This window comes from Dromiciops gliroides, chromosome 5 (assembly GCF_019393635.1).
Source record: "Dromiciops gliroides isolate mDroGli1 chromosome 5, mDroGli1.pri, whole genome shotgun sequence".
NCBI classification, from domain to species: Eukaryota; Metazoa; Chordata; class Mammalia; order Microbiotheria; family Microbiotheriidae; genus Dromiciops; species Dromiciops gliroides.
Genome location: NC_057865.1, coordinates 50,716,464 through 50,729,647, shown reverse-complemented (window position 1 = coordinate 50,729,647; position 13,184 = coordinate 50,716,464). Strand labels below are relative to the sequence as shown.

Genomic DNA, 13,184 nt, shown 5'->3' with positions numbered 1-13,184 from the left:
TGTTTCTAGGAATAAATAAATATATATATATATATATACATACATACATATATGAGGAATGCTGTTCTTCTAAACACCTAGAGACTGAATAATCTGCTCAGTTTCCTTTTTTATTTATTCTGAGTTGGATCAGACTTGCAAAATACATGGCATCCTTCCTGACTTAAAGGTAATATATTTTTCTTTAAAATAAAATTTGACTGCAGGTTCACCTTTCTGATCAGAAACTTGGGCTAGGTAATGATTCTGAATGAATGATTCCGGAAAAAAAATCAGTAACTTATCCTGTAACTAAGGATACCCAGACTGTTGACACATGTTTTATAAATCTCTGGAATCAAGTAGTTTTACTGTTAAAATTTAATTTAAAAAAATTAAATGTGCTTTATTCTTTGTAGCCTGGAGGTGTGTCCCTGCTTTCTCAAAAGATAAAGCAACAAGCCACAATCACGAGGCTTGCTAAAGAGTCAGATTATGGGCCTTCTGATAGCCCTCATATCTGATGTCAGTGAGAGCAGCCCAGGAAAGGTCAGAAGAGATCATCAGCAGGCTGGTTCCAGGGTCAGGAATCTTCATCCTGGCAAATACTAAAGTGAGAAAAGAATTCATAGGGTTATAAGATCATAGATTTAGAGCTAGAAGGAACCATGGCGATCACTGGGTTCAACTGCCTCACATTACAGGTGATATAATTGAGTCCTAGAAGGGTCCAGTGACTCTCTTAAGGGTCACGCAACTAGTAAGCTTCTAAGGGAATATTCAAACTCAGCTCTTCCTAACTCTAAACCTTGCCCTTTACCCATTATACCGTGCTGAAGTTTACCACATTATTAGAGAGAAAGTCGATAGTGAAGAAATGATAGATTACTTGATCCCTACATTGATCCTACTCTGCACTGTCTTTCTTGGAGCTAGAATGACTGTTTTCCACCTTGCCTTTGTCAACATCATCCATTAATCATCAATTGTTTGCCAAGCACCTCCCATGTGCTAGGCACAGGGCTAGGTTTAGGGGTCACAAAGGAAACAAAAGGAAACGGCTCCCGCCCTCAAAGGACCTGTATTCTATCCATTTATCCAGCTGCTTTCCTTGAGTTTACCTGAAGAAACAATGGGAAATAGATGCCTATTGTAATTCCTATGGTTCACATGCTAGCACGGGTCATCTCATTATGTGGTTTGTACCCTAGCAGAGAAAGAGTAGGCAAAGCTCTGAGTCTGCATTCCCAGTATATCACCACATACTGCTCTCTTTCTTGGTTATGAGACGATTTAAAACATACCTAAGACCTTTCTTGCCTGTATATGTATTTCCAGTGCTTGGAAAATAGCAAGTACCTAATAGATGCTCAATCAGTAGATAGAATGCTGGACTTGGAAGACAGTTAAAAGTCGTGTGACCTCAGGTAAGTCATTCAACCACTGTTTGCCCAATTTTCATTATCTGTAACATGAATATACTAATAGCATCTACCTCCTAGGGCTGTTGTGAGGATAAAATAATATTTGTAAAGCACTATATAAATACTAGTTATCATCATCATTATTATCCATTTCTCTACCTATAAATGTCTCCATCTCTCCAACTATCCCAAAGTAAGGTCTACTGAGCATGCCTTTGGATAATAGGTATCAAGCAAAACCAAAACAAACCAAAAAACTGGTCAAAAGCACGATCACGGTGATAATCAATAATCCCTTCTCAAGTAGTTACTATGGATACACAGGCAGCAAAACTGACATTCCACCCCTCAAGAAATAGCTTCTGCAGATATTTTTGTGAAAAGTTGAACAAAAAAAATTTACCAGGTATAGGTAAAACCCATTATCCGGTGTGTTCCCAGTCTCATTTTATCTTTTCTCCACCAGATATCCAGCTATCCTGGGTTAATCCTTTCTATGTAATCTCTGAACCTTTAGCCTCTGTGATACCTTCTGCTTAGGGGATTGCTGTTCTCAGTGAAAATGTCATTGGCTTTGAAATCAAAGGTCCTGGGTTCAAAACCCACCTCTAAGAATGTCTAGCTCTGTGAATTCAGGAAAGGTGCTTAAACTTCCTAGTCTATATTTAAAAGGAGGATTTGATGGTCTCTTTTAATTCTTTATCTATTACCATATGATCTCAGTCTCCACAAAATATCTCTGATGTCAACAAATCTAGTGCTTTATGCCCTGAAAAAAGTATGGTACTTTTGTATTGAGCTCTCTTCGTATTAATCGGCTTCAATCCACAACTGTCTTCCTACACACAGGGCCCTAATAATGTGACCCTACCTTCCTTGTACAAAAATCTTGTACTACTCCTCAACATAAACTCTGTATTCTTGGTATCTATCCTCTCTGTGCCTTTGCTCCATTCCATTCAGGTATAACTATTTATTTCTTGGAATTACTTTTGACCTATATAATGTCCATGCTTGGAATTGGTTCCTGTTATCATGACAAGAAATATATGGAAAAGCTTTCACAAAGCTTTTTCATTGAAGGAAAGATTGGAATTATTTATTAATGATGATAACTAGTGTTTACATAGCACTTTACAAATATTTCATTTTATTCTTATAACAATCCTGGGAGCTAGGTGCTATTATTTTCCTCATGTTGAAGATGAGGAAACTGAGGCAGATGGAGGTAAAGTGACTTTCCCAGGGTCATGCAGCTACTAAGAATCTGAGGTGGGATTTGAACTCAGGTCTTCCTGATTTCAAATCTAGCACTCTTTCCACTGCTCTACTTAATAGAGTGCAATAAAAATAATTTAGGACACAGGCATGACCATGCAAATCCAGATATTATGTCTTGAGTTTGTAAACTAGAGCTTTATTCCTTATGGTGTGAAGCTAAAGGTAATACATTGGACCAGTTTAAAGGCTGAAGTTAGAATGAACTTTCCAGATCTCTGTTTTTGTTTTGTGTTTTTCCCATATTCTTTGTATTCTTTCCCAATGTTGTATCTATATCATACCATATCTCATATTTCAGGTTTACCATCTGCAAGTTCAGCTATGTTCTTTTGAAAGATCATAGAATGCCCAAGTTGGAGAGGTCCCTAAAGGTCGTAGGATTATGGAATTTGGAGTTGTAGAGACGTTAGAAATCATCTAAGTTATCTCATTTTATTGACGAAGATATTAAACCCAGCCAAGATTAAATTCATGCCCAACAAAAAGTACCATCAAAATTAGAGCCCTAGTCCAGTGATCATTGCACCACACTGCCTCACGTCCCATCATGCCCTCTGTTCAAGACCCTGGCCAGTATGCTTACAGTGGAAACTTCAAGGCAAAAGTGTCCAAATATTGCTTTTAAAAGTTGACTTGAAAAAAAGGAGTATGAAAATTGTTGTTGTTGTTGTTGAGTCAATTTCAGGCATGTCTGACTTCTCATGACCCTGTTTGTGGCTTCTTGGCCAAGATACTGGCCAGCTCATTTTACAGATGAGGAAACTGAGGCAAACAGGGTTAAGTGACTTGCCTAAGGTCACACAGCTAGTAAGTGTCCAAGGATAAATTGGGAACTCAGGAAAATTAGTCTTCCTGACTTTAAGCCTGGCTCTCTATCCATTGTGAGGCCTTCCTGATATAGTATAAAAATACTGGCCACTAAAGAAAGGGATATGACTATATTCACAAGTTCTCTCACCCAACTCTCACATTATACCATAAAGTTAGTCATATCCTATTTCTTAGGGAATCCAGTCTGTGGTATAAGTCCCCCATCTGTGGAAAAGAATTCAAAATTGAAGAGATGCCCATCAATAGGAAAATGGCTGAACAAATTGTAGCATATGATTATGATGGAATACTATTGTGCCGTAAGAAGTGATGAGTTGGATGCTCTCAGAAAAACCTAGAAAGACTTACATGAGGTAATGCAAAGTGAAATGTACTGTGTACAAAGTAACAGCAATATTGTAAGATGATCAACTATAAATGGCTTGACTATTTTCAGCAATACAATGATCCAAGACAACTCTGAAAGATTTATCATGACAAATGCTATCCATCCCCAGAGAAAGAACTGATGATATCTGAATACAGATTGAAACATACTTTTTTTAAACTTTTTTTCTTGAGGTTTTTTGTCTGTTTTCTTTCACAACCTGACTAATATGAAAATGTTTTGCATGACTACACATGTATAACATATTAAATCGTTTGCCTTCTTACAGGGGTGTGGGTGGGGAGAGAGGAAGGAAGAGAATTTAGAACGCAAAGTTGTAAGAAATGGATGTTAAAATTGTTTTTACATGTAACTGGGTAAAAATAAAACACCAAATAAATAAATAAATAATTTTAGAAGGCCCCATCCAGTAGAATGGAAGCATGGCTCTGCCAAAGGCCCTGAGGTCATTGGCTCCAGCAGGCCTACTGGCCAATCTGTGTCTGAACAGGTCTTCCTTGTATGCCTTTACTGTTATGCAACTTACTGCTCTTAAGCTTATCCTCCTGTACCAGAAAGAATATGGCTAATTTTGATTCCCCATAATAGCTCTCCACAATCCTGAAAGCAGCTGTTATTGCTCTTCCTCTCTTTTGTATGCTAAACAGACTCAATTCTGTTGTGTTATCCAGGCCTGATAATCTTCCTCAAGGTTCTCCCTGAAATGTGGCCTTCCAAATTCAATACCATGTTCATATGGAGTCTGACCAGGACCTAGGACAACTGGCCAATCATTTCCTTCTTCCTGCACACTATCTCTTATACCATTAGTAGTAGCTTTTTGTGATCACCATGTCATGATTTTGACTGGTTGCAATCCACTAAAATTATCAGTTTTTTTTTAAATGAATGGCTATCTAGGTATTCCTTCATGATATTTGTCTAGGGGAGTTGTTGTTGTTGGTGGTGGTGGTGGTGTTGTTTTAACCCAAGTATAAAATTTTATGTTTCTCTTACACAGATATTTATGCGCATCCTATATAGGAGATGGCACATGAGTTGAGCTTTGAGAAAAGAAAGGTATTTGAGATAAAGAAGTGTGAGGCATTCCAAGCATGGAATATACTAGAGACAGACTATGAAGACTTTACATTTCAAACTGCAGAGCTTATAGTTAACCTAGAAGAAACAGGGAATTAATGGGAAGTAATATGGTCAGACAAGAGATTTAGAGACAGAACTTTGTCCACTGTGTGATGATGGATTGGACATGGAGAAACATGAGGTAGGCAGATTCATTAGGAGGCTGTTGCAATACTCTAGAGAAGAGGTAATGAAGGTTTCACTTGGGTGGTGGCTATTTCAAAGGAGAAAAGGGGATGGATACAAGAAATATAGTGGAAGTTGAATTGACAAATCTTGACAGTATATTGGATAAGAGTGAGAATAAAAATTGAAGATGGCATTGAGTTTGAAACTTGCATAACAGAAGGGAAATAAAAGTCTAAGAGCTGGACCTTTTCTCCATTGGTCAATATCTTCCTCTCATCCATCTTAAGGAGAAAACCTATATCTTCTAAGAGCTTTCTCTTGCTCCAACACTAAAATGAAATAATTTTAGCTTTCCTTATGCTGATGAAAATAATAACCTTCCCAAAAGGGTAGTAATTTATAAATGAATCAACACTTGGTAAAATACCAAAATCCAAATGTTGTACCAACTAATGAAACAGAAGCATTAGGTCCCATGTTAAATTGACAAAACCTAAGTTACCTTCTTGCAAACTGGGCATTAGTAGAGTTGTGTCAGTTTGGGGCAAACATCCATGGCTCAACTTTCATTGAAGATAATAGGCCCTATTTTCAACTCATTACCTCTCTCTACAGTTTCGTTGTGCTTGGGGCAAGCAATAAGATTCCTGGGAGAGCTGGCTAAATTATATTTAGCATTTAGACCTTTGGTATTTGAAATTGTGTATAAACAAAGATGGAGACAGAATTTAGCCTAAAGGTTTTTTTGTTTCTTTTAAAACACAGTTTTCCTTACTCCCACATATTTGTGTGCCTGCCAAACAAAGCTAAGCTAAGCATGATGTGAACATATAAATCAGTCCTATCAAATTAATCTCTATTGTTTGTCATCATTTACCTTTTGAGTCACTGATGATAGATGGCCCCGTGTGATCAAGGTGGTTATGGATAGGGCACTGTAAGATTCATGGCTGGAGATGGCTATTAAAATGTAAAAGCTGTATTCCATAACAGTGTATTTCAACACTAATAGAACTTTAATAGAATCATCTCTCAATGTCTGCTCTACTAACCTTATTCCAGGAGCTTGAAGCTCATCACCTTTATATTCAAAAGACAAGGATATGATTGTACATCACTTGCTTTATCATTTCCCATCTCCATGCCTTTGCATCCCCATATTTACTTTATCCATCTCTACTTTTCCATTCTTCCTGGAATACATTCCTTTCTTGCCTCCACCTCAGAAAATCCCTCACTTCCTTCAAAGCTGAATTCAATGTCATCTCCTACATGAGGTCTTTCTTGACTTTCCCCCTTCTCAGCTATTTGTATCTCCCAGAAATGTACCCTGTATTTTATTTTGTCTAGTTTTGTACTTTTATGGGTTCAAGTCTTTTCCTTGAATAGAATATAAGCTTCCTGAGGACAGGGATTACTTTACTTTTTACTTTGTATCCCCAGCGACACATAGTAGACATTTAATAAATGATTGAGTGATATTTAGACAGACTCTGATTGGGAAAGTGAGGAATACAAGTTTTATATAATGTTATCCTGTCAGCTACTGAGATTCTACAAGATGGGATATATAGTAGAAGCTAGACATTTTGATATTATGTTTGGCTAGATTTGAGAATAATCCTTTGGGATTCCCTGAAGAATAATGGGAAAATTATATGTGTGTGTGTGTATACATATACATACACATGATAAATGATGAATATATACACACATATGTGAGACCATATATATACATATATAGATAGATGGAGATAAGATGGAGATGGAGATGGAGAGAGATAGAGAGAGAGATGAGATAAGAAATGCATCCTTTGAAAATAAGGCTGTATTGGGCCTCATACTGGTAATGCTGGTAAATGTTTAATTAGTTCTCCCCTCTCTCCAAAAAAAGTGTGATGCACTTTTAAATTTAATTTGTAGTATGATACTTTCTCCATCATTTTCTTAAATTCAGATAAGCAAAAACTAAGTCAAATTCTGATTCTGTGATTCAATGGTCCAACACAAAAACCATATTCTGAAAATGAATGATCAGGTTAAATATATACATCTGTTTCTAAACTCATAGAAATATTCTGACTTTTCCATCTTTTCCTAGTATTTTGTGTCTATTGAGCCTTCTAGTTGATTGGTGTGTCTCCATGAGCATAGAACGTGAAAGTGGTGTTAATTTGGAAAGATATGAAGAGAAATTGGGCCTTCCAACAGACTTATTGTTTATTAGTTAGGTATTTTTAACTTGTGGAGAGATGGAAAGGAATCAGAGCTGCCAATGGGATGATTTGGAGGAAGAAAATTTGTTTTATTTCTTTTTCAAAAGCTTTTCAATGAGAGCAGTGTACATATCATAACTGGGGAAAGTCACAGGAACAAAAAAGTCACCAGAATCACCCAAAGTTTTAGTAACTCTTGAGAAAGAAGGAGTATAGGGGATCACAAAGTAGAAACAATCAGGCACTCTGCAGGAGGAAAAGGCAGACCAACCAGAATAGAGAGAGAACTGACCAAAGTCTAGATATGGGCCCAATGAAGCGACAACTAGGATCACAGAATCTCTGAATTGGAAGAGATCTCCATGACCATTTAGACAAATAATTCCCTCCACAAAATGTCTTCTAAGTGTCATATAGACTTTTGTCAATTGGAAGAGATCTCCGTGACCATTTAGACAAATAATTCCCTCCACAAAATGTCTTCTAAGTGTCATATAGACTTTTGTCAAAAACCTCCAGTGAGGAGGAACCCAATACTCAATGACCCACGCCCCCCAACCCTGTCTAACATGGCTCCTTCCAATTTTCAATAGTTCTTATTGGGAAGTAGTTTGTTATTTGGTATCCTGCCATCTTCTTAACTTTTACTGGTCACTTCTAGTTCTGCCTTGTGAGTTCAATCAAATGATGCTATCATCATAGCATCATAGATTTCATAGTATCATAGATTTAGATCTGGAAGGGACCCCAGAGGTCATTGAGACCTCATAGAACAGCTCAGTGACATAGTGGATAGAGCACAGGAATTGGGCTCCCACCTCATATACTTCCTAAACTATGTGAACTCAAGCAAATCATTTAACCTCTCTTAGCCTCTCAGAAAAATGGGGATAGTATTAGAAGCTATTCACAGAGCTGTTGTCACAAAATGAGATGATACATATAAAGTGAATTGAAAAATCTAAAAGTGACATAAATGCAATTATTTTTGTTGTTAATTATTTCCATCCCACTCATTTTTACAGATGAAGAGAGTGAAGTTGGGAGACATTAAATGCCTTCTCCAATCTTTATTTTATTAATTTAATTTCCTACTTTTCATTAGGTAGCATATTTCAGATGTATTTTTGGGGCGGGGCGAGGCAATGAAAGTTAAGTGACTTTCCCAGGGTCATACAGCTAGTAAGTATCAAGTATCTGAGACCAGATTTGAACTCAGGTCCTCCTGAATCCCAGGCCAGTGCTTTATCCTCTGTACCACCTAGCTGCCCCAGTACTTTTGTTTTCTAAAATAAGAAAATTAAAATAAAATAAAAACACCACAAAATCATCACATTAGCATGTAACTTCTCACAAGTTTCCTCCATTATTTTTATTGATAATAATTACTTGGCTAGGCATTACACTGGAAAAGGAGGGCAGGGAGGAAATCTGTGTGTGTGTGTGTGTGTGTGTGTGTGTGTGTGTGTGTATATATATTCATGTATATATGTGTATATATGTGTGTGAGTGTATATCTATCTATGTGCCTTTGTTCTTAAAAAGAAACCAAAACAAAGTTTCCAAATACATAATTGATGTTTCCATTCCTCTTTGAAAAGATGCCTGAGGTGTCAAAATGAAAAATGCTACAGAAAGATCCTAGGTAAGGGCTACCCTCTGGAAAGCTATTTTTGAAGGAAGCATTGCTTTCTTGGCCTGCTCATAGCTGCCAAATGTTCAAAAGCCTGCTTACCCCATTAGAAAATTAGGAAAAAATTGGTGAAGAGCCTTTCGATTGACAGTTGTTGTACTTCAAGACAGGATTAAGGTCACAAAGAAGTGGTCTTGGGGCCAAGAAGTGAGTATGCAATGAAATAGTACTGGATGTATAATCATCGGACCTGGATTTAAATTCTTGTTCTGGCATTTGGATCAGTCCAACCCCACTGGTTGGAATCTGGGAGGGGCAGCTAACAGAGAACTATGAAGCAAGATTCAGGGTCTACCTGGGTGACCCTCAGTAAGTCACTTCAATTGTCTCGGCTCCCTATTTTTCTCAACTCTAAGACTATGTCAGAGGTGTCAAACTCCCTACCTGTTATCACTAGCAAAATTCAGGAGAAAATGGCCTGAGCCAGATTAAAATGTAATTGGGAAATGTTTAACAAAATAGATTTAAAATACAATACAATATAATGTGAATTTGTGGTTTTCTAAGTTAGTGGGATTTGCTTCAATTTGAATTTGACCCCACTGGCTGGGTGGCCTGAGTCCCTTCCATCTCTATCTATAACCTGTGTGAAGACACCAGCTGTTTCCCAGTCTTAGAGATCAAGCCAACCGTAGTATAGAGAAGCATGTTTTTCTTTGTCTCTTATGTTTTACAAGATCACAGATTCAGGGATCTTAGAAATAAGTTAGTCTAAATACCTTATATAATAGGTAAGGAAACTGAGGCAGAGAGAATTTAAATGACTTACCCAAAGTCATGGCCAGTTAGTGGTCACACTCCTAATTTTTTTTTTCCATTTCAAGTCCCAGAATACCTGTTTGTGAACTTCTGGGTGGGATAATTTGATATTTTTTGGTTCCCTCTACTCTCCAGCATCAACCCTTCATCATTAGAAGGGAAAATGCAGCTATTTTTTTTCTTTCTATTCTTGGAGCAGTTCCCTTTGCTTTGTTGATTACCATTCAAACTGTCAAGAGAAGAAATGGCACCCCTCTTCACTCCCTGCCTCCCACAATACCCTGCTTACTTTCCACACTGCTCTCCATGACAGGTAGAAATGGTTTCTATTTTCCCGAATGACTGTGTGCCCCAGAGTACTTTCTAGTGACTGCCGATCCATTACAAGTGTCAATAAATGACGTTTTTCAAACGTGTGTGTCTTTTTTAAAAAGTTGAATGGTTTTGCAAACAATTAAAGTTTGAGGTATCTCTTATAATGGGAATGAGGTTGCCTTCATCATAATACTGTTAGGAGAAGCAACGTGATTTAATAAAAAGAGTCCTGTTCCTCGGCTCAGGTCCCAATTCTCCTACTTCCTACTTATGTGACCTTGAAAAATTCAATAAAAAGGTTATTAAACTCATAGGCTTAGACCTGAAAGGGACCTTAGAGACCATCTATTCTAATGCTTCCATTTTACAGAGGAAAAAAGGAAAAGCAGAAAAGTGACTTGCTCAGTCACACAGGCTGGAGTCAAGATCTTCTGATTCCATATTTAGAACTTTCCCCCCAAATCACACAGGAGCTAAGGAACAGGAAGCAGAGAGTATCAGATGATGATATTAAGATGAGATTAAGATATAATTTCCACCCCTAATTATTCCCAGTGGTTGGGTGAGGGATGTTACCCTGATAGGTAAGGGTATCTGGCACACAAGTATGGGGCAAGATGCAGGGCTGGCATTCACCATAGAAATGATTCCTCTGGGGTTATCCCAGAAGACACCAAATCTTTATGACAGTAAGAGTGGGAGCAAGGAGGGTGTGCTAGTGGGCCCTCCTAAAGACAATGCTATAATGAAATTTGGTTTTTAAGCTTGGTATCAGACAGAGAGACCAACTTTTTTATTTCTACAAGTTCTCTTTCCTGAAGGAGGTGCTAATATATTTTTTATATTATACCATCCGGTTGACAACACCATTTCCCCTATGGCTGCTCTCTGTTTTCTGTAAACTCTCCTGTCATGAATTCCCACTACCCTTCTCACTTTAAGAAGTTAATATTTATACCTTATTCTTTCTGCTTCTTTAGTGGCAGTCTGGGATCTGGGGCATTGTCATTTGACAACAATTCCCCATGAGTTAACTCTCTCTCAAGGAAGACGCTAATGTTCTTTAAAGGTTCTGACCTTTGTCCTCCAGGTAGGGAATAAGCCACCATAGCACGATCATTTCACTTGACAGCTAGGGGATTCTGCTATATCTGGATTCCATCTATTTCCTTTAAATTTGCCCTTGGAAACAAAGACAGGGGAAATACTTACAGATAGCAGTGAGAGTTTTAAACCTCTGTGTTTGGATTAAGAAAGACTGACCTTCGGATGTGCTACAAATCTAGGCCTGAGTCCAGAGCTCAGGGAATGTTCATTTGATCTTCCATGGAAACCTGGTGACATTTGGGGTTAAATGTGATTATCTGTGCTTAGTAGAGGATCAAGAGGTGGAAAGCTGAGCAGGCAAGGAGTGCCCTGGAATGTAAATACCAAGCCATTTTAGTGTTGGAAACAATAACAAATCACTTTAAACACTTTGAGCGCTATTTTAACTTGAGCACTGTACTAAAGATGCTTACCTAGGTTCTTCCACTCATCCCTACATTTTTTTCTTTCTCAATTAAATGTAAGCAACTGAAGTTCCTTCCTCTGGCAAAAAGGGGTAGAAGGAACTAAGAAAATATAAGTTCATTGAAGGCAAGAAATATTTTCATTTTTGCATTCATACAGTACATAATTACACATATATTTTATGTGTGCATATGTGTAGATATACATATATAAAATATGTTTGCATATGTGTGTATATCATATATCTATATCTATCTATCTAATGTATATGTATATATGTACAAATCATAGATATGTACTTGGCCTAAACCTGTGATTTGATTGATTCAGAGAACTACTTGTGAAGACATTTTTTCTATCAATGCAAATTAGCATATGGTCTCTACTCTTAGTTTCCTGGTGCATTGAGAAGTTATGTGCCGTGCCCAGGCTAATAAAGCTAAAATGTCAGAGGTGGGACACCAGCCTGAGCCTGCTTGACACTGGAGCTAGTCAGCTTTCTATTCACTATTCCATATGCTGACTTTTATATAGTGTCTTGAAAACTATTGGCACTAATCCATGTTTCTTTGGATTCTTACTCATTGAGGAACAGGGACTTGCATGAAATGCCATGTGTTATGAGAAAACCATGGCTGGTATCTTTAATTTGAGGGCATTTATAAGAAGGAAGGGGAGGAGGAATGCTGATCCCTGAGCTCTTTAGAGAGTTAAGGGACAGTTCTATTAACCTCTGTCTGGACTTGAGAGAGAGGTACATTTTTTTTTTTTGGTGAGGCAATTGGGGTTAAGTGACTTGCCCAGGGTCACACAGCTAGTAAGTGTTAAGTGTCTGAGGCCGGATTTGAACTCAGGTCCTCCTGACTCCAGGGCCGGTGCTCTATCCACTGCACCACCTAGCTGCCCTGAGAGAGGTACTTTCTACTGGAAATAGGGAGAAGAATGCTAGTGAGATGGAAAGACAAAAGAAAGACATTTATCCTCTTCATTCCAAGAAAGCTAGAACACAATCAGGCCAAAAAGGAGGAGAGTAAGACTTTCAGGTTGAAGAACACACATTATGGTCCTCTGCATTTATTTACTCCTTTTCCTTTTAACTTTTCTCCCCCAGAGACTGAAAGAACTAAAACAACGGGAATTTGCTCGAAATGTAGCTTCTAAGTCATGGAAAGATGAGAAGAAACAAGAAAAAGCACTCAAGCGGCTACATCAGCTGGCTGAATTAAGGCAACAGTCAGAATGGTAAGAATGAGAAACTCAGGTGATACTTTAGAGTTTTGGTTTTCCTCTAGGATAACATTATTAAACCAGTTCACACCCATGTACATGGGGCATCTGAAATAGTACCAAATAATGAATGCTTCATGTGTATATATATATAATACCTAGTATTTATATAGCATTGATGTGCTTCCAGGTTTACAGTGCTTTACAAATATTATTTTATCTACATAACAATCCTAGGAGACACATTGCCCCCATTTTTCAGATGGGTAAACTGAGGCAGGCAGTGGTGAAGTGACTTTCACATAGCT

The 13,184-nt window shown here is 37.8% G+C and overlaps 1 protein-coding gene across 1 annotated transcript in view; it reads left to right on the top strand.

Moving 5' to 3' along the window:
- Nucleotides 1–13,184, top strand: part of ZNF804B (zinc finger protein 804B) — a 576,688-nt gene that overhangs the window by 555,228 nt on the left and 8,276 nt on the right. The window contains exon 3 of the mRNA XM_043968609.1: nucleotides 12,761–12,891. Coding sequence (XP_043824544.1) covers nucleotides 12,761–12,891 — 131 coding nt within the window. The remainder of the gene's footprint in view (nucleotides 1–12,760; nucleotides 12,892–13,184) is intronic.